The sequence below is a fragment of the Anguilla rostrata genome, chromosome 10 (genome assembly GCF_018555375.3).
Source record: "Anguilla rostrata isolate EN2019 chromosome 10, ASM1855537v3, whole genome shotgun sequence".
In the NCBI taxonomy this organism is placed as follows: Eukaryota; Metazoa; Chordata; class Actinopteri; order Anguilliformes; family Anguillidae; genus Anguilla; species Anguilla rostrata.
The window spans coordinates 3,934,592-3,959,574 of record NC_057942.1 but is presented as its reverse complement, the minus strand read 5'-3'; the positions used below and the strand labels follow the sequence as shown (position 1 = coordinate 3,959,574).

Genomic DNA, 24,983 nt, shown 5'->3' with positions numbered 1-24,983 from the left:
CAATGGCACGAGTGTGAAAACTGGCTGTTTATTGGACAGTTGAATATCGGTAGATTTGCATATCAATCTTGATTGGATCACGGCGGGCGGTAGCGTGCACCTCATATGTTGACAATCCTCAATGCGACTAATGCTTCTGGTCGTATGAATAACCTAAAGTTGATAGACGTAAACCGATTACACTGCTATCTTGTCTGAAAATTGTGATAATTGTCATTTGTGATTTACTTTGCAGCAACTAGACAGCTGACGTAGGCTCGAATATTTCTAACTTTTGCTCTCTCGCTATTCAGAAGCTGATCTGCCTGTGTGCGGCGTGCGTGAGCCGGTAAAGCTAACTTTAAATGCTAACTACTGTTTGAAAGCTCGCTAACCACCTGACGTTGATAATTAATATTTTCTGTGTCCGTTATTATGTCGCAGGTTGTTCGATCTGAAATGCCTATAAATGAATGTATTGTCTCTGCACCCGGAAAAGCCATTCTTCACGGAGAGCATGCTGTAGTCCATGGGAAGGTAGGTTGCTTCAATCTAAGTTGAAAAGCGGGGAGTTAGATTTTTTGTGTGTGCAAAATACTACATAATAATCTCGTATTACACTGATAAAGCCGTATTAAAACGTTTTTGTTGTTGTTGAGTTAATTGTGCAGTGTTGTCACACAGATATGTGACTTAATTGTCGCGCAATTTATCTGTGTTAGGTGGCCCTGGCTGTGAGCTTGAACCTGCGCACGTATCTGCGCTTGGAGCCGAATTCGGCCGGGAAAGTTTGCATCAATCTGCCAAACATCCACACATTCCTTTCCTGGGATGTCACATCGCTGCAGTCGCTGCAGCCTGACCGCACAGGTGCGATTTCTGCCACATCCTCTGGAAAAAGAACCCACTTTACGCTTTAACTCCTCAGAGATTCAATGAATAGTTCTGCCACATGTGCAAAGCACAATGAAGTTAAATGAACAATACCTTAACCTCTGTGTGCCTCACAGCTGACCCGAAGAATGCGAAGGAGCTGGATACTGACCTTGTTTCTAGGCTTCGGGGTTTTATCGGGGTGACGGACGGTAATACAGACACCAGCACCATGGCTGTCCTCGCCTTCCTGTACATCTACCTCTCCGTTTTTACCGAGTCCGGGTGAGTATAGCAATTAACTGGTTTCCAGTGTTAGAATTCTGTGTTTTTATGACAGTGTCTTGAAGAGAAGCAACTCCCAAAAAACCTTTTGTATTTCCAATTTCATTACAATCAGATCAGATGCTCTTATCCAGAGGCTTATAGACTACATTTTTCTTCTACAGCAGGATAGGTTTACTCAAATAATTTGTGTTAAATACCTTGGTAGTAATATAGATTTGAGCTCAGTTTCCTCACCGTTGGGCATTCATTTTAAATGACAGTCATTTCACCTCATTCCTTGGCACAGATTTAGAGTGTACTGCATAAAATCGTATTTCTTGTATATGAATATAATTATCGTACAGTTTATACAATTTATTCCACCTTTGTTGGTTGGTGTGTCATATGTTGTGATATGTTGACGGTCGGCCAATAAAAACATTTTGAGAGCTCGCGGCAATAATAGGGGGCCATAAAGATAAAATATAATTATCACAAACACAGATCGCGTTTTGGAGGAAAACTTAGCGGTTAGCTTGTCATTTTGACAAAAAAACTTCCAACAGATGGAGCACTCTGAAGTTGAGACAGGAAAAAGGCCCCCATTTTCTCACCCCTGTGTCGTATAAGAAATGGTCCCGGTAGCTCGGAGCCAAACGCTGAGCCGCGTGACGGCTCCGTGCTGTGCGTGCGCTGGCGGAGGCTGACATCGCGCGAGCTCGTTTGAAAAGGGAAGATCCTCCCTGACAGGGTGGCCTAATGAGGGTTTGGCGCAAAGCTTCACTGCAGCCTTAACAAGTCTGGATATGTTTGTCACCGGGGAGCAGGAGTGGACAATTCGTTTTCCGTTTCTTCCTGTCTGCAAAAAAAAAATAAAATAAATAAACAAAAAAAAAAAAAACCCCTTTCATCAGCCATTGACATCACAGGAAGCCAAGTTCCCCTCACATGCGTATATATTAGTCCTCTGGCATTTCCAGTGGGCATTTTACTGTGTGCTGTTCTGTGGTGCAGGAAGTGGCGGCTGATTGGTGGCTTCATGATGCCTCCTTTCTGAATCTAGCAGTGGATGGGGGATTGGTGGGGTGGTGGTGGGTGGGTGGGTGGGGGAGAGTGGGGATCCGTTGAGAGTCGCCTCCTGCGGGCTGCTCACACACCTCAGCGTTCGCCCTCTTTTTTTTAACCGCGCCGGTTCCGGTCCGTTTCAGGGGGCTGCCCGGCGCGACTGTGTGGGTGTGGTCGGAGCTGCCCACCGGCGCCGGTTTGGGGTCCAGCGCGGCGTTCTCCGTGTGCCTCGCCGCGGCGTCGCTGCGCGCCAGGGGAGCCGTCACCTGCCCGCTGGGCGACCGGGACCAGACAGCCAGGTACGTCGTCCGCGGCGCCAGTCGCCTCTCACGCTCAGTCTTATCTCTACATGCATCACCTCCCAACACAGGCTACTGTCGGAGTACGTGTCTGGAGGCATCACACTCCTAGGAATGGAGATGGATACTATGATGGTAAATGGACTGTAAATGGACGTTATATAGCGCTTTATCCAAAGCGCTTTACAATTGATGCCTCTCATTCGCCAGAGCGGTTAGGGGTTAGGCGTCTTGCTCAAGGACACTTCGACATGCCCAGGGCGGGGTTTGAACCGGCAACCCTCCGACTGCCAGACAATCGGTCTTACCTCCTGAGCTATGTCGCCCCATACATCACACCCCCCGAAACACAGGCCTTACTGTACGTGAGTCACATGTCTGAGACGGGCATCACAGCTCCACAAGGAATGGGGAGATGGATACTCGTAGATACTCACCTTCTCTGTAAACTGTTCCGCGTGTGGTGTGCTGGTCTCTGCAGGTAAACGTCGTTCAGGTAGACATAATTTCTGGCCTCGGTCCAGTAAGCTCGTCTGCTTCTGTGTGTGTGTGCCGTGCGCGTCTCCCTGGTGCTCGCCATCCGTGTGTGAACGCCAGTTCCCTCTCGCTTCATCTCCCACGGCTGTGTCGATGCTTTCTGCGCTGTGTCGGTTCTGCACAGGCAATAGGGAAGAAAATACAAATAATAAACCACGATAAGAACGGGTAAGCGGTAATATTAATAACAAGATCTGCAGGAAAATGATGTTGCTGAGTGGTAGTTTTATCCTCGGCTGTCAGCAGGCCTTTTTGATAGGCCTGGGCTGCAGAACCTGACGCTGAATACGATTCTGATTAAAGTGCCGCTCGCCGACAGAAACTGAATCTCTGCCAGTCGCTGCTTGCGAGAGCAATTAACGTGGCTCCTACGTTTCTCACACGCGAAAGGATTCTAAGCCGTTAAGCCAAGCCGGCGCAGTTAGTACTTACCAAGCGTCAACAGTATAATCGCACCAACACCTCTGCGATTTTAACAGTTGCTATAGGGTGTAAATCAGGCCCGAATCAGGCGACACCGCAAAGCAGGAACGGGTGAGATCTCCAGCAGGGTTCACAGTTCCAACACAGGCCTCCTCTCTTTCCCTGAAAACGGATGTGTGCGTAACTGTGATCCTCAGCAGTCACTTTCCACCCGAAAAAGTGCTTGCAGCAAGGCTCTAGCATAGCACATTCAGCCACTCGGCTCTCCTGGCTTATTTGTAATTCTGTGGGAACTGGAGCGTGATGGTTCACAGTATTCCCACTTTATGTGATGGAATTTGTTGGTCATGTTTAATACGATAATAAATTATTTTCATGGTCTTATAATCCTGGTATAAACATTGATAATAGAACAAAACCGCTTAAGGTCAGTAAAACGGATATATTATAAGTTATACAAACTATTATGAAATAAGTTTTGGGGAAAAAAAAGAAGATTGGATCAACAGTAAAGGCGTAAGATGCAGCATGCAGGGATGTGAATTGGGTGTGGTCGTGTGTCGTCGGAGAAACAGGTGGAGCGAGGAGGAGATGGAGCTGATCAACGCGTGGGCCTTCCTCGGGGAGAAGATCATCCACGGGAACCCGTCGGGGGTGGACAACGCCGTGAGCACGTGGGGTAAGGCTCGGAACGCTGGCGAGCTGGCTGGAACGCCGGCCGAACGCGCCCGAACGCGCGACGCCGTGAACGCCGGCCCGGAACGTGCCGGAACCCTTTTGTACCGTAATCGCGATCGCAGTACAGAGGCCGCAATCGGCCAATCGGTGAGTGTATGATAGCTCTGGCTCATTGGTGGAAGTGCTTTTGGATTCATCCCATTGGTGTAGACCCGAATTGCCCGTTTTCCCTCTGGAAACGCGGCAGGATTGGCTGCGGCGAAGGCAGGCGTTTAAATAGAAGACGGCTGATACGTACGCCGTCATGCGGGTGACATTTTGCTGCTTTCCACGCCGACCTCGTGCCGTTTGTCTGCTCGTCTCACAGGTGGAATATTGAGATACCACGCCGGGAAGATCACGCCACTCAGCAGGTACGGCGTTTCACCCTGACCGTGTCACAAATGTTCTCCTGGACTGTAACATCGTCACATGGTACATGGTGTGTGTGTGTGTGTGTGTCTCTCCCCGTTTGCTCTAATTTTCCGTTTTCCTGTGACCTGTGTCCCGCTAGTCTCATTAATCCGATCTCTGTGGAAGGACTCGCTGAAGCGGACGTAGGCTTGCCGGTGTAATAGCGAGCTTCTGCCGCCTGGACAGCCGTATTAAAGTGTTTTTTATGCTTTGACAGAGTTTTCCCATCTCTACTTTGCCTCCTTCTGATAAAGAGACTTGAAGCCTGCGGTAGAGGATCACGCATGTTTGTGACGCGCGCTTTCAAAGGATGAAGTTCACCGAGACGGCACGCGCAAAAGCCGCACTGACTTCTAATTACACGCGACATGCTTTTTTAAAAAATTATTTCTTTTTTTTTTGCCAGGGTCCCCATGTTGAGAATCCTGCTCACAAACACCAAAGTTCCGCGCAGCACCAAGGTACTTGTTGCCGGAGTGAAGGACAAAATTAACAAGGTACCCAACGCCGCCGCCGCCGCGTTCGCCACGTCCGCCGTGTTTTCATCCAACCCTGTAATTATCCTAATCGCCCCGGCTTTGTGTCTAAAAGACACCCCGGGGGTTCTGCGTGTCGAGCAGTTCCATAAAACACGGAAACGCGAGGCGCTCTGGGAGAGAGAGAGAGAGAGAGAGAGAGAGAGAGCACCCTCGTGTGCCGTTGCCTTGGCGACGGAAGCAGGTGTCTGTGGTTCTCGTGGTGCCATGGGGATGAGGGAGGGAGGGAGAGAGTGGAGGGGTGGGTGGGTGGGGGGGGGGGCGGGCCTGGGGAAGAGGAGGAGGAGGGGAGGGGGTGGGGGGGCGGGTATAGGCCTGCAGTGTTTTCGGTTGGAGGTACACAAAGTGCAGAGCTATTCTAAGTCAGGAACAGATTTCCGAGCATTTCAATGACTCAGTGTGTCTCTGAAATTAACTGTCTCACGGATTTATCTCCCCTCTGAAGCCACTATATTTCTTTTGTAACTTTAGAACAACCAGCTCACACCACGGTATAACAGACTGTGACTGTATATGAAATTCAAAGTCAGCCATTTTACTTTTTTGTCCCCTTTGGCATCTTGATCTCCCAACTCTTTCAACAGTAGCAGCTGTTGCTGTTAAACTGTCTTGTTCGCGTATTCCTTTGCTAAGACTAGATAATAATGGGTACTCTAATGCCAGCTGTTTTTGTTTAACATTGGCTGAAGAGCCTGCTTTTCCTCGCCCACTTACAGTAGCATGGTTATCCTTTTGAAGAGTAGGTTTCTCTGAATGTTTTATTTAAATTAGTCAGTCAGTGTTCTAGAACTCCGCTGCTCGCAATTACTGGCAGTGATTGTGACATCAGCATTAGAATGTTCAGCTGAGAACATTCTAATCGCGTATTTGTGACCTCACACCTTTGAGAGGTTAAAGAGCACTAATTGGAACCCCCCCCTTTCTCTCACATGTCCAGTTTCCCTCGATAATGAACCCGGTGCTGGAGTCCATAGATGCCGTCTCCTCTACGTGTCAGCTGACTCTGACCGAAATGGCCAGTGATCCCACCCCAGAGCACTACAGCGTTCTGGAGGTAAGGCGACAATGCTCCCCCCCCCCCCCGCTCCCCCCTCCCGGCCCCCCAGCAGGGCACACAGCCTCACGAGTCCCGTGTCACACCCCCCCCCCCCCCTTCCCCACCTCCAGGAGCTGATGGACATCAACCAGCACCACCTGAACGTGATCGGGGTGGGGCACCCCTCCCTGGACGCCCTCTGCCGAACGACGCTGGCCCAGGGGCTCCACAGCAAGCTGACAGGGGCCGGGGGCGGGGGCTGCGGCATCACCCTCCTCAGGCCAGGTGAGCGCCCCCCCCCCCCCCCCCCCTTGTGTTTCCGTGCCGACGGCCCGTTGCCCCCGTCAACGCATGCTAATTCTGCCCTTTATACGCCCGGCCTAAACCTCGTTAGCCACGGCTTCTGTGCTTCTGACAGTTGTTGTCGTGACGACAGGTTGGGCGAAACAGACGGACCAGAGGAAGCGTTTCCAGTGTTTTTTTTTCCCCCTCTTCTTTTCTATAAGGGTGATGGGTCTAATTCTGTGGCCTCTATCGGCATGATATAGTGTATCAAATGCTACCAAAGCCGTTCAATTAAGAACAACTTAAAATGGAACTTATAAAATGCGTAGATATAGTAAATGTATAGATAGAATGGATATACATTCAAATGAAGACATAAAAATTACTACTAGTAGTAGTAGAGAAGTTCTGATAGATTTTTTTTCTGCATACTGAACTTTTCAGTCAAAAACTTCATTTGTTCCATTCTAAACTTAATTATAGTATAGTATAGAATGAGGTCAGCTCTATAATAAGGTGTTACAATCCATATATAATTAAAGCTTTTTGGAATCACAATACAAAGATGATGCATAATAACCAGGTACTCCCAATAAGATAAGATTGTCCAAAATAGTTTTACCTTTTCCCATTTTTGTATTTTTAGCATTCACCATCCAGGTAATGTATCGTTAGGTCTATCCTTTTTTTTTGTCCTTTACGTTTCACTCCACAGGAAAGCAGCTGTCTCCTCGTTGCCATAGCAGTACACTAATTGAGTGAAAAAGCCATCTTTTCCCTGGCACTGAAAATGCGGTCTATACTGCAAGGTGTGAACCCGAGGAAGTGACCGGAAAATGCGTCACTCGCGTCCTTTGTGATATCAAACCGATCCGTCCACGCAGGTCTGATTCTTTCGCTCCGAGTATTAGTTTTGAAAAAGGGCCATAGCCCCCTTTCACGTTTAGAAAAATAATAATTCTGATAATTTCTTGCAGCAACCAGGAAAGAAACATGTTGCGCATATGACAATGTTTTTTTTTTTCTTTTCCCGTAAGAATACCTAATTCGCTTTTTCTTTTCACCGTATATTCTACAGCGGTCGATACATTTCTAAAGTGCTTCCTTTTGGCACACACACCAAAAAAAAGGAAAAAAAACCTGGGGCATATTGCTGCAGCTGGGCTTTGAAATGTGGGATAAGTGATTGGCGCTGGAGTGTAATCAGTGCGAAGTGCGGCGGTGTTTAAACCGTCGCTTAACCCCGCCCAGGCTAAGCGATCGGCAGCTCGAACGGGAAGCCCCCCCCCTTCCCTCCCGGCTCTTGGGCACGGCCCATCACCGTTTCGCTTCGCCGTGATACCACCGTCGTTTCGGGGGGTCGTTCCGGGGTCTTCCGGCTGCGGTTTCCCCCACCCCCTCCATTTCTCCGTAGCCCCCTCTCCACCCGTCATTAACCCTGGCGCAGCGGGATCTGTTTTCCGCGGTTATTACGGAAAATTGCCTCCCTGATTAAAGCAGTCATTTTCCCAAAGTGTTTGGGACCTTTTATTCACAGGCTAATGTGACATTCTTTCACCAGCCATTTGCTCCGTCCCCATTATCCCACAGCCCCGGCGGGTGCCCTGTGTAGCCTATTAGAGTGATTTACGTGTCCGGTCTACCCCGGCAGCCAGCCTTTCTCTCCCACGTTCCACCCTGCTTACCCACAATCCCCCCGTGCTCGAGTCTGGAATGTCTTGGTAACGGGCGCTGATGCGTCTAGAGCACGGCTTCTCCCGAGCCTGATTTACGTATTCTAATAAGAGGACGTCTGAAAACCTACAGTTTGCGTACCACGCGGTGCTCAAAGCACAAGCCGTTGGCCCCTCGTACTGGCCTCGTTCGAAAAAGTACATTTTAATTATTCGATGAATTATTCACTGTATTGTCATGGATACAGTTTTTTTTTTTCATTTTTACTTTGAGTGGGGGGAAAAAAGCAGAATTGTAATGAAGGGCCTCGTTCAAAGCTTGCCAATATATTGATGTTCGGAATGAGAAACTGTCTGCTTTCAAGGCATTACCTGCCTCGGCTGTTTTGAAATCTACCAGGCTGACTTTGTAGCTCAGAGGTAACACAGCGCATTTGTTTATAACGCATACTTGGGTACCCCCCCATTACAGCACAGTTTACTTGGCCTTGTAGGTCTCCCCCTCTCTCTCTCCTCTCTCTCTCCTCCCTCCCTCTCTCTCTCTCTCTCTCGTTTTTATGAACCATTGAACACGATTGTTTTTTTTCACTTTCCTTCTTTTGTCGTTTCTGCTTTTCAGACACGGACTGCTCGGTGATCCGGCACACCGTGGAGGAGCTGAGGGGCCGTGGCTATGAATGCTGGGAAACCAGCATCGGCGCGCCCGGCCTGCTGCAGCACGCGCCGTCCTCCCTCGGGGGCGAAGTTCAGCGGGTTTTAAACGGTCACTGAGACGGGCGGTCGGCGGTGGAGACTGTAAGGGTATCTCGCCCAAGCCCAGCCCTGAGCTGAGCTGAGCTGAGCTGGGGTCCAGATGCTTCCATTTCTCTGCCCCTGACAGACTGCCTGCGGTGGTTCATGACCCCGACTCCTGCACCGCACTTGGTAAACCCGGACATTTGGAGACCGGTGGTCTTTGCTCAAACTCATCGGCAGCTAACTTAAACGTTTAGTTTTCTTCTTCTTCTTCTTCTTCTCCCCCTGCTCATGTAGCTCTTCTCTGAGTGAGGGAAGCTGTTTGGAGCACAAACATTCTGCCCCAAATCATTCAAACATGTCCCTGCCTAAACTGCAGGGTACTTTTTTTAATCGCACAGTGTCAGGCTTTTTGTGGAAATAAAAAGCAGGAAATACCAGTCCAAGGATCAGAATTACAGGGCCTATTCAACCGTAATCACTACAGTTACTAGAAATGAATCATTTGGTTGAAATGGCGCATTCTGGAAGCATGTCTTCTCATGCAGTACAGTGTCATTGAGTGCAGACATCAAAGGCAGATCTGTCCAATAAGGGAGGATATCCTGTCCAAAGGATCGTCATGCTTTTAGCGGTTTCTCTTTCAGTCTCTTTCATCGTTTAGGCTGCAGACATCTGTGTACAAAGATCCCATTGGACGAGACCGCCTACCAGCATCTTCGACCCTTTGCGCACAAGTAATAGAGAATGGGTGCCTGTAGTGAGCTAACACGACCAGTAGGTGGCAGTAATGTCATTCAAGCCCGTGCTTCAGCACGTCGTGGTGCTGTTGGAATGATTTATTTGCAATTATGTGTGTAATGAGTTAATTTCCCATTTCTGAAATCACAGTTCTGTTAATTTATTAACATTTGGGGAGTGTGTAAAATGTCACCATGGCTACAAGGACTGAACTCTCAAGGACTCGCTTCGTGCAAGCCACTTCAACGTCTCAACGAACGGCCAACATGGCAATAAATTATATTGAGAAAAACGGCTGCTTTTGAACGAACCTTCCTTCCTGTCACACACGGCAACTGCACACACTCACAAGCATGGTAAGGCTATATCTCTGTCTTAAAAACGAAGTCTGTTTTTTTTTTTTTTTTCATGTTATTATATTTATCACAAATGTGGGGCACAAATAGCAGATCCAGAATTAACCACGGACGGGGACGGGGACGCGGGAAGGGAGGCGCGCGCTTATTTGCGAACGGACATTTGTCACGGGCTGCCGGTATGATTAAACGCGCGCGATGATTCTTAATCCGAGAAGTAGGAGCCGGGAAGCGTTGGCCGGCTCCCAAGAGCCGTTTTAGTTCATTTACAGACACGATTTGGAAGTAAACCACTTTGTCACTACGATGGTGGGGTGGATTTACCAGCCTGCGAGCTGCGGCTGCATCATCTTCCCCCCGTTTTTTATTTGTTATTTCTTTATTTCAGAGGGATAGATAATAAAAAAGGCCCTCTTTTTGAAGTGCTAGCCTCTAGCTATTAGCTTGCACCGGGAGTGAAACTGAAATGAGTCTCCTCTCTCCCCCCCCCCCCCCCCCCCCCCCACTCTGTGAAGCCCAACTTCCCATCCCTGGACTGACAGGGCTTTGAATTAAAAATCACACTGCTGTACACACAGTGACACCGCTGCTGTTTTTTTTTTTTAATACACCCCCTCACCCTTTGTTTTTCGGGTTGGATTTCCCTGTTCACCTGTTACATCAATCACTGAGTTGGTTCTGACTGGAGGTTTAACAGATTTAAGGCATAATGTCACAGATGTAACTGTAACATCTATAATATAGCTCGTTAAAATAGCAAACTCTGATGTGCACATTGTTTTGTGCAAGGCAAGTTGTATTTATAAAGAATGCATTTATAAGTTGCTTGCCTCACAGTTTAGTGAGGATATAAATGAAGTGCCCGAAGCAATGTCAGGGCCAGAAACCCTCTATTTTATATATTAGCTTTTACTTGCTCTGGTGTCAGCATGTTGCTACCAGTGAATTAGAAATGAACGGATCCTTGATTTTCAGACTCCTTGCAGCAAATCAGCATTAAAAGCATGCTATTATCTCTCAATACAGACAGCTGTCTTTCATAGACCAAAAAAGCTGTTGCATACATTTATTTTTATTAAAATGTAGGCCTTTAGCGTGCAACCAGACCTCAGTATGCCCAGAGAGATAGAGATGGGACACAAACCACGTTATCTGTCATATACAAACAAGGGGCAGTTTTGTGGTAAAAAAAATATCTAACTTAGCTTTCCAGTCCATCTTGTTTTATAGTAAAGCTGAAATAAGAGGCGTTCGTAAAAGTGCAAGAGGCTGTCTCTGTTTCACTTTCGAAAACCAAACGAGGCTTGAAATGCCTGGAAGCTAGAATGGATGGGGCAGATGTGTACCTGAGACTGCTGGTAATTCCTGCCAAAAAGATCCAGATATTATATATTATGGAAAGAGAAAAATATATACAGCCAGCTAGTTTGACCTATTTTGGGGGGGAAATGAAGTTTATGTATGGAATAAACTTCATGTTGTTCAAAGTTATCCGTCCAATGACAAAGTTACTGTTAACTCCTGTACCTTCTGATCCCATGTAAACATACAATTAAGATACTTCACACGTCCACACAGTAAAGCCCAAAATTTTTGCATTTTCCCTGATTTTCCCCACAAATGCTCCAGTCCCACAATCAATCATTCTCCCCATTGAACATGTAGCTACATCTCCCAATGATAACATCTGATCAAAGTTGCGTGATCAAAGTAGCCAATTGCAGGATACACGGATACACAAACAATATGGACACATAAGGATGTGCGCACGCTCAATTTCATCCAATGGAACACCTTTAAAACTTTGTGGTTGCCATCTTTGATACTTTTGAAATGGTAGTGCCAAAACAGTTGACCTGAACCGACTACCTTCTTTAAAATAACGAGCAAACGACAACATTGTTGGAAGCCTTTTGGGTGAAATACAGCCACACTTTAGAGTCGCTTTTGACATTTTGGCTTAGTTTAACATTGGCTAGCTTGATACCGGTACCTGCCGCCGCGAACTGAGTCGATAGAGCGAATGGAACGTCTGTGAAGACACCACCGAAATCTGCGTTGCGAGTCTGTCCGGTAGGTATGGGACCCGGTGCCATACTGCAACCGGGTTTCGGTACCGAACCTTATTCATGACTGTTAGCTGCACGACTAGTCTACAAGGTAGGCCCCAAAACCTCCAATTGCTATTGCAGACTTCGCCCAGCCTGGGGCTGGATGTGCGGCTGCAGCTAGCCTTCTATTGGATGGAGTCATTTCGCAACAACGTTATCAAAACGATCAAGCATTCAGGCAAGATCAGAGATGGTCAATGTCCCCGTTCATGGCCATTTAAGTTAGTATTTAGAACTTTATTTCCTTATGCAATATTGATGTGAAAATTATATCAGAATGTTCAATACATATGTGTAGTAAAATTCAAGAAGGGGGAGTCGTATGGATTTCATGATGACAGGTTAATCGATTTCCTTAGTGACAACGGTCGCTGAGGCGTGTGTTCGCTGCTTTTTGAATGAACACATTCGCTTCAGATGGTTAGATGAAAAAACACAGGGCCGAGTTACTTTAAATAATTTGGGGAAACATTGGGTGCTTTGGAATTTGTTAGCCAATATTGATTGTTGTGACTTCATTTTGATGTCAATACTTTTAATGGCAGGTGTAGTTTTGCAATGTAATTCATTATTTACAGACAATGATTTGTTTGCATGAGTAACATGGCATTTTTTTAACGTTTGAAAATGATTATTTGTTTGTTTGTTTTGTTGAGGTTAACATTACCTGTTTGAGTCTGTGCTGGATTTAATCAACAGTTGTTCTTAACTTTGACTTACAATTAAAAATCTTCTTCACAGACGCACTGGCGAGTAAGCAATCGTTAGAACTAACTCGGTAAGCTGTATGTTTCCGTTTATTTGTATGTTAAAATTAAGGACAAATGTTGATTCAATACAGGCCATAATCAGCGTCTCAATTAATATTAACATGAACGTAGAATTTTTGGTAAACACAGCCGTGCTAATGACCCCGGTCACCATGGAAGTGCTGCAAGAGAAGCTTTTGTCTCTGGAAGGAAGCCAAAGTTTTTTTCACGTCATAATTAACAGTGTGAGTAAGTCTGATGTGGTCATCAACTCTGAGAAATAAAGTCTTGTTTATTTAATGCGGTTTACCAAAATACCAAGTAAGATGAAGCATTCCATAAATGTAAGACCCACCAAACTCTCCTCAACCCCACACCTCTATAAGCCTGCTGTGATGGTTCTTCGATCCTGAGAGAGACAGACGGAAGGAGAGGGAGGGAGAGAGAGATTGAAAAATGCATTCTCGGGCTCGTGCGATACTTCAGTTACCATGGAGTTGGTTATGGAACCATGAAAGAATTTCAATTTAGATTGTTTTATTGCTTCGTTAAAAAAAACGAGAGCTCTTTGGCGTGAATTCTGGGCTGTAGGTGAGGAATTAAATGTACAGTTTATCTGTGTAGTCGTGGTGGAATTGCACCTTTAGAAGTCTGGCTTGCAGCACGCAGCCTGGACGTTAAGATGTTGTTTTTCTCTTCCACCTTTTTTCCCCCCTCGTCTTCCAAGAAATCTCACTCGGTGCTGTTTCTTCAGTGCATTTTTATAAAGGCACAAGCTGCTCATGATTTTAAGAGACTCTTGAATTTGAGTCTATTTCCAGCCTCAGAATTAGATGCTATTTTGCGATAATAAAAAAAAACCTGAAATGTAGCTGTCCTTTTTAGCCATTTTGAGATGAAGAAAATGGCATGTAGAAAGAGGATTATATTTCAGTTTGATTGGCTTCAGTTAAGAGACTAGTAGTAGTCTGTGAAGACACATACTGATAAGAGGGCGAAAACTTACATTTTTACAAGATTTTTTAATTTATTTTTAAAGCGCTTTAAAAACTTTTTCTCATGTAAGTTACCAACCTTCTATCACAATAATTCTTGTTTCAGTTTTTTTTGTATTCGCACACACACACACACACAGACACACATACGTAGCTCTGTGAAAAGCTGGTATTTAAGGCACTCCACAAACTCAGACATTATAATGGCTCCAATGTGAGTTATTAGTGTTCTTTCTAACCGAGATACTAATTTGTACCTTTTTGTTCCAACATTGATCTATTATGATTTAGATTTTCCCAGCTAAACAAACGTCACAGTACCAATGTGCTCACATAATAATTCCCCCAGAAGCCTCCTTGTTTTTTGTCTTGGGCAGCCAGTTGCTGTGTGTATATTCGGAAAAGGGCAGCTCCTGGGATATCTAAATCCCAATTTGTATATATTTATAAAGCACATCGGCTTCCTGTTTCCTTCATTTTGTCACGAGGCCCCCCCCCCATCCCCTTCCTCTCTTTTGCCTCTAAATGTCTGGGAGATTGAGAGGTGGGGGGGGGGGCCCGGACGGCCCGGGCCCATTAATGACGGTCACGTGCGCCTGAAACCCCGTTCCCCCTGAATTGTGTCGTCTTTTTGTGTCAGGGGCACGCCCCTGCTGCAGCTCGGCGCGGCTGCCTCCAACCCCGCCGGAATTTAATTACCACTGCGCTTCTCTATTTAAATGACACTGACGAGGAGGGAGGGGAGGGGGGGGGGGGGGGCAAGGAGAGACAGCAGCGAGAGGTTTATTTGAAGCTTTTTTTTTTCTTCTTCTTCTTCCTCTTCTTCTCCCTGCGAGGCACAGATGGTATTTTTTTTTTCTGTTTTTTTTATTTTTTTTATCAATGTCAGCGTCGGCTTCTTTCTGCTCTGATGAATAGATTCTAAAGAGCGCCCCTGACATCATTTCAGATAACAGAGGGAGGAGGGCCAGGAGGAAGGGGGGGGGGGGGGGGTCAAGGATGGAGCGAAAATGTCAGCCGTGTGGAAATAAAATAGGATTGTACATGTCAGAAAGCGATTCTCCAGAGAGAGGTATATAAAGATGCTTTTTTTTTTTTCGGGGGAGGGGGGGTTGGTTGTTTGTTGTTTATTTGTTTTCGGACATGTGTTCCGCGCCTAAACGGCGTTGCGTGTCGGAGGTGACGAAGTTTTTTATTGACTCGGAACGCCACGACTCGGCGAAAGTGGTTTAGCGGGAAACGGGCATCGTGGGAAACGCGGCTGCAGACCGGAGGTGGGTCACTTCCTGCTCTGTGCCCAGGCCAGGACTGGCATCTCGCTCATGGGGGGGTGGGGCAGCCACATGGCTGTTGGGTAACAGTGTGATGCTCTGATCTCCGGGCAGCCTGAGGGGGGACCCGAGTTCTTTTGGGGGCAGTGGGGTTAGTCCTCCCCACTAACTGCTCGATCCTTTGCTCCAGTGAAAATCAGTCGGGGTCCGTGTCCTGTCCCTCCACTTGTGTCTTGTTGCAGGGAATTTTTGTGTGTTTTTGGGGGGTGGGGGGGTGAGTGGCAGGAGAGAAGCCGCACGACGCAGCCGTCACAGGGAGTGAAGACACGCCGGCGGGACGTCCCGGGCGACAGGGGTTGGCGGAGCGCATTAACCAATTAGATCGCGGCGCGGGTCTGTGACAGGATGGCGGATGGTGGAGGCTGGTGCGCCCGCAGGACCTCGGGGCGAGAGGGGGGGGGACCCGGAATGCTGCTGAGGCCGTCCGTCAGGGGGTGGGGGATGGGGGGGTTGGATAGCACCACCACCCCCCCCCCCCCCAATGCTCTCCTGCATGCCTCATCGGCTGGGGGAACAAGAGAGAGTCCCTGACAGCTGGTTTGCTCCACCCCCCCCTCGCCCCTTTTTAAAACCTGACGTATCAGAATCTTGCGGGTTTCTCGCGGGTTTGCCCTGGCGCTCAGGGCAAATGGCAGAGGATTAGCACGCTTAGCGCTGCGCACGCGTTTCCTCTAACCGGCCTGTGCACCGGGGGAAGCCCCGGAAAGATTAACATCGTTTATTATAATGTGTCTGTGCCCCCCCCCCCACCACCCCACCCCACCCCCTGTACACTGGGTCTGTAACAGTCAGAATTCCAACAGGCCCTGGATGGCCAATGGCTGCACCAAACTGGGGGGGGGGAAGTGCAAAAAGTGGATGTGGCTGGAGTTGGGGAAGGGGGGGTGTGTAACAAGATAATGCCCTCAGGTTTCATGCTATACGTTCTCTTTGTGTGAAACTGTGTGTGTGTGTGTGTGTGTGGGTGAGTGTGTGTGTGTATATATGTATGTGTGTGTAGGTGTGTGTGTGTGTGTGTGTGTTGCTTTTGTGTTAGTGTGTGTTTGAGAATTCTGAGAGAAGATGTTTGGCTTTTGTGTTAGCGTGTTGTTGTGTGCTCTGTGTTCTTTGTGGATAGACAGTGTGTGTTTGTGGTTTGTTTTAGTGGTGTGGGAGGGGGTGTGTGTGTTGCTTTGCTTTTTGATACGGTGTCCAGAAAAGCTGGACAAAAGGCTGTCCGAAAGCCTTTGTAGCGTCGCTGTGACTGGCTTTTTCTCTAGAAAAGGCTTTGAGCTTGCTCAGGAAGGGCTGGCTTTCTGTTGCTTTGGCGGGATGCTGTTCGGGACGAGGCTGTGCGGGCGTCGTAGTTCTTCTCGTTGCTCACCCTACGCTCGGACGGTTCCTGGCATCCTGCCCCACCCGCTTCTCAGCGCCCCCCCCGCTCGAGACGACCTGCCCCCCCGCCGAGGTCACCTGCCCCCGCACTCGAACCTGTCTGCCTCTGCAAAACGGTGCACCCCCCCCCCCCTTTCACATTGTGCTGCTCTGCTTGAAACGAACAAGCTAGGGTACTCTGACAGGTCATACTGACATTTTCTTAAAAAGAAATCTACAAAAAAGAAAAAAGAAACCCCACAGACTGCTAAACCTGTGGACTACAGTACATCAGAAAGTTTGTTTCTCGCTTCACGGTGAACTGTGTCACGTGTCTGGTTGTTTTGTGCTTATTATTGTTTTAATACTTTAATATTTAATCTTATAGACGACTGCGGCATAATGCAGCCCTGCCATGTAGCTAATGGGAGGATCCTTGAGTTTAATTACATATCGCTCGTTCGCTAGCACAGCTGATTTTCAGTTATTAAAATGTTACCGTAGCACATAATTATGGGGGGGGAGAGACTCACGGGCATTTGATATAGATTTAAAAAAAAAAATGTATTTCATTGTTTTTGCTTTGCATTTTGTATCGGTGGCACTAAGATGGAGAACAGTCTGTAATCTGTAGCGTAGCCTGCGTTTATATAAGAAGACTGTTTCTGTGTAATTTGGTGACGCAACATCAAGCTTATTGATTGGACGGTATTTATATCCCATTCCTAAGGCCCCTGGTTCAGACCTGATGAAGACGTGCTGAGGTGTTGTGTGCTACCCTCTGCCCTGCTCTGTTGAATTGTGTGTTATAGCACGGCCCTGAGTCTCGATCTAGGTTAGTCTTTTTTTGGAGTTTCTGTGGTAAGATGTGTGTCTGAGCTGTCCTTTGAGTCCACTGACCGCGCATTGCCTTTTACGTATGTAATCATCGACTTATTAGAACTGATCTCAGGGTGGACTGAACAAAGTTCCGTTCGCCTGTGATGTCATAATAAAGCGCTATGGGAAAAAAAAGAAATGCAGAGAGTGGTCAATGTGTGGAACAGCCTGCCAAGTCACGTAGCAGAGGCAGAAACTCTGGGGACTTTCAAGACCATACTTGATACGGTGTTAGATACTAGATCTAGTCAGAGCACCAGGTACACTTTAGTCAGCAAAATGGCGAGCGTTGTTGGGCTGAACGGCCTGTTCTCGTCATTATGTTGTGTCAAATGAAAACGCAGGTTTGTCATTTGTCAGACTGTTTAAGACGACGCGGCGCTGAGAGCCGTCGGTCTTACCGGCACACTAGAGCCGAACTCAAACGGCGTCTCAGCCGTCGTCTCTCTCGGCACGCTCGTGGGGTTGCTGCCTTTTTCCCCCCAGGGCATCCGTCCTTTCCGCGGACGTTGAAGTCGTCCGGTCGCGTCGAGCGCCATCCGCTTTCCGTCGTCCGCCCCACGCGATTGGCCGAGTGGCGGTGTGCTGGCGGCTAAAACACGGCGGCCGTTGCTCCCCCGCGGCTGAGCGCCCGGGCCGGGGCAGTTAGCGCCCGTGCGGGGGCAGTTAGCGCCCGGGCCGAGGCAGTTAGCGCTCGGGCCGGGGCAGTTAGCGCCCGTGCGGGGGCAGTTAGCGCCCGGGCCGAGGCAGTTAGCGCTCGGGCTGGGGCAGTTAGCGCCCGGGCCGGGGGCAGTTAGCGCTCGGGCTGGGGCAGTTAGCGCCCGTGCGGGGCAGTTAGCGCCCGGGTCGGGGGCAGTTAGCGCCTTTGCGGGGGCAGTTAGCGCCCGGGCCGGGGGCAGTTAGCACCCAGGCTGGGGCAGTTCCCTCCCTCCGCCGATCAAGGCCCTGGTATCGATTCGGTAACGCGGAGAGGGACACCTGCGTGTCATCGGTTACCGCCGAGGCTCCTCCAATCACAGGCTAGTGCCGCCGGGTTCCTTGGCGACTCTAAAAAGCCTCATTGGTTTTTACCGCCTCCTGGTCCCCCTGCCCCCCCGTCTCCTTAAAAGCTCCCTCATGGGGGAAGTCTCTCGTACCGCAGAGCGTAAAACCTGTCAGAGCGGTGTGTGGGGGGGCGGGGGGGGGGCTGCCTGTCGAGATGCCTTAACATTGATGCTTCAAATCATTCCTTTCTTGGTTCCCGGGCTCCCCAAAAAACCCAAAAAGAAACAACTAAACAAAAGAATAAAAATGTTTTTCTTTTTTTTAACTTTATTTTTCCATCCCCCCCTCTTCCTCTCTCCCTCCCTTTCTCTCTCCTTTCCTCCTGTCTACCTTTGAGATTGTGAGCACTCCAAATGTTCAAGGTCAGTTTTCAAAGAGAGGAGTATCTGCGGGAGACCATTTTGGGAGAAGTACAGGGGGACGCTCAGCTGTGTTGTAGAGGTGCAGGGAGTTTAGGACGGGAGACTATGATACAGGGCTCTCGCTGTTGAACCCCCCCCCCCCCCCCAGAAGAACTAAAATTGGGCGGGTGGGGGAGGTGGGCGGGGCAGCCACCCATAGAGCAAGTATGCCGCAAATTAAACTTCCACATGCACATAGGTCTTGAGCTGCAACAAAACTTATTAACTACACACAGTCAGTCATTTGAATACCGGTGTGAAATCGTATGCAAGTGACCCCGACTCTAAATGAAATTCAAACTTATATTTACCAGCACTTGCAAGTACATTGTAAATACTTTTACACAACAAACGTAAGATATATATGCAGTCATAGCCAACAGGTTCAGTTACATTGAAAAATCGGATGGAAATTATACCTTTCATGTACAGTGTGTCCATGTTAATTCTGCCATGCATCTATTCCACTTTGACATCCAACTGCCTGAAATATCTGTACACAATAAATAAAAGGTTAAAAAAGTTAAGTAAATATATGAATGTCAATGTAATACTGTACAAACATAGATTAAGTTTGAAAAACCTTTGGTTCTGTTTGTGCAAATACCCCAATGCAGACAGCTACAGATCAGAAGATTTGATCAGCGTTCATCCTTTCAGCCATGCCGCCTTTCAGCTGCTCCGAATGGAACAGAATGCAGGGAACACATTTCAGGAGAGGGAGTGACGCCTTGAGCGATGTACAAAAGAAAACGATTTTTTAAAATTTTTTGACATTTGACATTTAAAAAAAAAAAAAAATCTGTGATTGTTTTGGAATCAGCTCCTGTTCTCCCAGAGGCCCCTCATGTGGAGTGTGTGATTGTTTTACATCCCGTTATATATCCCGGTTTAAATGGGGACGCAGCGACGGATTTAAAACCCCGAGCCGCCATTTTCAGACCGTCACGTGGTGACGACAGGAACTTTGGTGGCGGTTTTGGCGACGAGCCCTCGGTCTGCGAGAGCCAATCGGATGCCGGCTGCGCCGCAGGGGGTCTGTAGCGCTCTCTCTCGGCGTAGCGGAAGCGCTCGCCGTTCGTTTCGGTGATTACCGCCGCTCAGGTAGGAGCGCTCATATTTCACCCCGCGCCGGAATCCCAGATAGCATCTAATAATCCCAGAGCGCGCGAAATTGGCGTCTTTGCGCTCATGCATTATGAATGGCTCGCTGATTGCTTTTTTTGCATAGATTAGCAATCATTTCCCAGAAAGCTTTCATAAAAACTGCGCCAGGAGCGTTTTTCTGAACACTCGAGATGCCGCGTTTCCTCCAAGATGTGCGCAATAGAACAGGTGATTTTTTTTTTTTTTTTTTTTTTTTTTTAATGCTTTGCTGATTTATTTTGCCAAGCACACCTCCACGGGGGCAATAGCAGCCTTTGCACACACCCCCCCCTCCCACTTTGGTTTGATTGCTCACTTGTTGCCTTCTTGAGCACGTGCTGTGTTATTCTCTCTCTCTCTCGGGGTAAGTAGCTGCTGGAGGAGCTCTGCTCACAAGTCAACATCGGAAATGAGTGAGGAGGCGTGGGCGGGGGGGGGGGGGGGGCGTGGGGTGCGAGGGGGGGAGGGGGGGGGGGCGTCGAGAGCACTGCCATCATCCGAATCGTTCGTGTCGCTCTCTTCCACGAATAATGTGTGCAGTGTGACAAATTCATTTCTTCTGCGCGTAAAAAAAGAAGGAAATCAATGAATAAAAGAGAAAAAAATGACCTATGATCTGGTGAGATGAGTGGTAGCGCAGTCCGTAGGTTAGCTGACTTTCAGCTAGGGGTTTTACGCCCCAGCCCCAGCCCCCCCCCCCCCCCCCCCCCTTCGACCAGCACTTTCGGAGGTCTGCGATCCTTCCCCTGCCTGCTACCCTCTGCTTTCCTTCTGTCTGAATAAAGTTAGAAAAAAATGAGAGGAGGAGAGGCTGTCTGCCAGAAAAAATAAATAAGCAAATAAGTGGGTGAAGATGCGTGTGGATGAGGAACCCAGTGGGCGTGAATGATGATGTCTGTACCCCTGCCCTGTGAGTGTCCCCCCCCCCCGGCTGACTGTGAGAGAGGCTCTGAGTGAAGCTGACCCCCCCCGCTGAAGATGGTGCCAACCCCCCACCCCCCTGCCTGTCAGGCCGCTACCGTGGGGCATGGCGGTGGCGATGGCGGCGGCGGCGGCGGCGATGGCGTTTCCGTGGGAGACGGGGTCTGATTGGCGGCGTGCGCGGCTGGCCCTGTCACGCTCGAGGAGCCGGCGGGACGACCCGCGACGGGGACATATGGCGCGTGTGACAGCGGGAGCGGCGGCAAATGGCGCTGAATGATAAAACGGTCTTGGTCCCCCCGCCACCCCGCCCGCCCCTGGCGATGTCACGCGTTCAGGAAGTGCGTGGGAGACAGGCGATGCCTCTCGGCCTCTCGGTGACACCTCCTTCCTTCGAGGGCCCGCGTCTTCTCTGTAACTTACACCCGGTGCTGACGCTGTCTGGGACCCAGCTCCCCATCTCAAACGCGCTGTCTGGGACCCAGCTCCCCATCTCAAACGATCCGCTTTCCATTATTTTTTTTCATCTGGCGTTTGAGCATAATTGAATATCGGGTTTTTAGGATTTTTTTTGTTTTTAAGCGTGGCGGGGGTTAGCGAATTCCAGCCCGTCTCTGGTTTGGGAAACTCGTGAATCTCGCTGACCGTCGACTTTCTCAAAAGCCCGCCTCCAGTGACATGTGATGACCTAACGGGGCGTGTGGTACTGGGGAGGAGTGCTGTTGTTGCCGGTGAGGTTACCACGGTCACCATCCTGGTTCCCGCTCTTGTGTGGTTGGAAAGCTTTTCTCTCCCCCCTGAAAATAAATGTAACAAATAAAAAAAGTTCGCGAACGCAACTTGCACATATCGGCCGCTTCTCCGCGGATCGCTTCGTCAGAAAGGTACTGGAGTCTTTCTTTTTTTTGTTTTTTAGCAGAAATGGCTGTAACGAGCTCGGCGGGGAACAGGTGCGGTCCTCATCCTGCCTCTTTGAGTTTTTGACTTCTGAGAGCGGCGCGTCTTATTTGCATACCGTTCATGTGCGCCGCGACGCGGGCGCGACGGAAACATTCGCACCTGCCGCGTCTTCGGTACATAAATACCGGGAGATTGGCACGGTGCACGCGGGCCAGATGTTGTTGCTGTGGGGGGGGGGCGCAGACGAGAGAGGTGCGCTCTCTGTAAACCCGAACCACGGCAACCCGTTCCTTCCACAACGCGGCGACGTTAGCACATCTGGAACATCCGGACGTGCGAGCATGATGCTCCTCATACCCACGTTACCCTACCTGGCACGTGCTATATGATCCCCTATATGAGGGTGTGAGGCTGTTTCTTTTATTGTAATGGTGAGATGGCAGGTAATCGTGCCTGCAACTTCTTTAATCCTGAATGCTATATGGCTAGCTGTCTGGCTTGATAATTATGTAAACTATCATTTGCGGTCATTCGTCTACCCCGGCTTCAACTTAAAAATTGGGTTAAAAATTCTGTCAAAGTTTATGCTTTATGGTTACTGCCTAGTACAATTTTGTCAGTTCTTCCTTAATACGTGTGGTGTTATAGTTTGTCCCAGTGATTTGTGTCCTGGGTGCTGGCTGTCAGGTTGTGACAACAGCTGACCCGGTCTCTGGGGGGGGAAATCGTCATTTAGAAAAATCACCATAAAAATGGTAGGTTGACCGACCAATCAACAGGGTTCATCCTAACCGGTCTCCTTTAGCATAGCAGTTAGGGGGGACTCGATTGGTTGGAATGTCTTTGCATCTGAGTGTAGTTGCAGTAATATTTCTGTTATGTTTGATTGTGGTGAAGTCCCCTATTCTAATGGGCACTAAACCCAAAGACCAGCACCTCAGCTGAATGTTCCATAAAGGAAGCTTGATATGGGTCGTTAACATTGTGGGTCACGCTTTTAACAAGCTGAATTATTATGAGCCAATTTATCTTTGCTAGCAAGCTATCTATCTTAGGAGCCATGTTATCCGGCTACGACTAATTAATAGTAAAATTCATTTGGTAGTGTTTGTTCAATGAATGAATTTATTTATTAACTGACTGTAGTCTTCAGGACGGTAGGTCCTGGATGGGGAATGTGTGGAAAAGAATAATAGGCGACTGTAAAATTAATGTCACAGATTGCTCCAGTTTGGATACAGTAAATTAATTATGATACGGTATTTTATGTGATTACAATGTGTGATTTGTGTAAGTTGGTGTGATCAGACGCTGTCAATTAGCCATTTTAGCAGCTACAATGAGCTGTATGGTCTTTTTCTCTTTCTCAATTTGAAAACATTCCATTATACGGCATCTCCCCAGACACCCCGCCACACTCACGCTCATACACACACACACACACACGCACTCGCACTCATACATGCACACACACTCACATCATACATGCACACACACATACGCGCGCACACACACACACACACACACACACACACACAGTGTTCCCCGCAGGAGATATAAGGGTGAGCACTCTGTTCATTTTTCCATCTGGTTACTACCAGTCCTAGCTCCCGGTGATTACTCAAACTGGGTCAAAGTTTACGCGGGGTGATTTAACATGCATGCGGCAGCACAAGCATCCTTTAACCCCCCCCCCCCCCCCCCCCCCCATCCTGAAAGGAGGCGTGGCGGGGCGGGGCGGGGCGAGAGCCAGGCGACTGCTGAGTGACTCTGATGTTTATTCAGTCTAATGTCTTCCTCTCCTCCCGTTCGGGCGGGCGAGCCTCCTCCCACCGTATACCCTGCAGCTCTCTCTCTTCTTTCTTTCTCTCGCTCTCTCTCTCTCTCTCTCCCCCTCTCCCCCTTTCTCTCTACCTTCTCTCCATCTCTCATACTCTCTCTCTCCCCTTTCCCTCTCTCTCTACCTCTCCTCTCTCTCTCTCTCTCGCTCCCTCTCTCTCTCCCTCTCCCCTCTCTCTCTCTCTATCTTCTATCTCTCTCTCTTTCTCTCCCTCTCTCATACTCTCTCTCTCTCCCCCTTTCCCTCTGTCTCTCTCTCCCCTCTCTCTCTCTCTCCCCCCCCCTCTGTTTACCCATGGCTGACAGGTCCGGCCCCCCCAGCCCCATCAGACTCGGCCTTCAGAGCCCCGACAGGCCATCGCCGTCCCCAGGGCCCTGGTCACAGTGGCAGGGGCCCCCTGGGGGATTGGGGGGGGGGACTGGGGGGGGCGGGGGGGGCACCATGGCGGCTTCGGGCTCGATACAGCTCTTACTCCCTGACTTTGACGAGCTCACAGGGACAGCAGTCAGGCACCCGCCAAATATCAACACCGCGTGTCACTGTGCATAATCTCTCCCACACACACAGCCGACAATCCCAGTTTCTCCCACGCATAAATAAAAACATTACATTAAACATTTATTTAACCAGGCAGGTCACTTAAGAACAAATTCTTATTCACAATTCCAGGGCCTGACGGCTTGCGCATTCTTCAAAGTCTTTTTTTTTTTGTTGTTGTTTGTTTTGTATTTATGTGTGTGTTTTATTTTTTTTTTTCCCCCCACAAAGTTGCCGTCTCTCTCAGGGAGCATTATAAAACTGAGAAGTTGGAGAGAGAAATTGAGGCGGTGATGGTTGATTTCCTCTTTTAAGCCTGTGTGTCAGTGCCACTGTGGCCTGACGATGAATCTCTGAGTCTCGCCCCGTCCCCCAAACCCAGATTTTAATACGCGTTGTCCGTGTTTTTGACACTGTTGATGAGCCGGTGTGGTGTCTTCTGGAATCTTCTCCGAGCCTTAACAGGTCCCATGTGACAGATTCAGCCTGTTGAGGAGGGAGAGAGAGAGGGGGAGAGGGGGAGAGAGATAGTGAGGGAGAGCGATGGAGGGAATGAGGGAGAGAGAGAGAGAGTGAGGGAGAGAGAGAGGGAGAGCGATGGAGGGAAGGAGGGAGAGAGATATGGAGAGAGAGCGAGAGAGAGTGAGGGAGAGAGATGAAGGGAAGGAGGGAGTGAGTGAGAGGGGAGGGAGAGAGAGAGAGAGCTGATGGAGGTGTGGGCTCTCTCGCTCTCTGTCCTGTTCCTTTTTTCCCCCCGTTGCCGGGTCGATAACGCCTTGACTGACAGGATTCTTCCCTCGCAGGCTATTTAATGCATTCCAGAGCAGGCCGCTGGCTTTG

General features: G+C 48.8%; 2 protein-coding genes across 2 annotated transcripts in view; both read left to right on the top strand.

Moving 5' to 3' along the window:
- Window positions 1–87: 87 nt before the first annotated feature.
- mvk (mevalonate kinase) lies at window positions 88–9,875 on the top strand. Its single transcript, XM_064353529.1, has 11 exons — window positions 88–328; window positions 424–516; window positions 702–849; window positions 990–1,137; window positions 2,328–2,483; window positions 4,019–4,122; window positions 4,489–4,534; window positions 4,981–5,071; window positions 6,048–6,164; window positions 6,278–6,431; window positions 8,724–9,875. Exons 2-11 carry the CDS (start codon window positions 439–441, stop codon window positions 8,873–8,875), a joined length of 1,194 nt encoding a protein of 397 aa, XP_064209599.1. The 5' UTR covers window positions 88–328; window positions 424–438; the 3' UTR covers window positions 8,876–9,875.
- Window positions 9,876–11,627: 1,752 nt separating this feature from the next.
- Window positions 11,628–24,983, top strand: part of fam222aa (family with sequence similarity 222 member Aa) — a 139,298-nt gene continuing 125,942 nt past the window's right edge. The window contains exon 1 of the mRNA XM_064353526.1: window positions 11,628–12,009. The gene's annotated coding sequence lies outside the window, so the exon portion shown is untranslated. The remainder of the gene's footprint in view (window positions 12,010–24,983) is intronic.

What these genes read in the sequence shown, in the direction of transcription:
- mvk (XM_064353529.1), top strand. Translation starts at nt 439, where the DNA reads ATGCCTATAAATGAATGTATTGTCTCTGCACCCGGAAAAGCCATTCTT. An exon ending in AAGATCACGCCACTCAGCAG is followed by an intron (nt 4,535 to 4,980) that starts GTACGGCGTTTC and finishes TTTTTTTGCCAG; the next exon opens with GGTCCCCATGTTGAGAATCC. An exon ending in AGCACTACAGCGTTCTGGAG is followed by an intron (nt 6,165 to 6,277) that starts GTAAGGCGACAA and finishes CCCCACCTCCAG; the next exon opens with GAGCTGATGGACATCAACCA.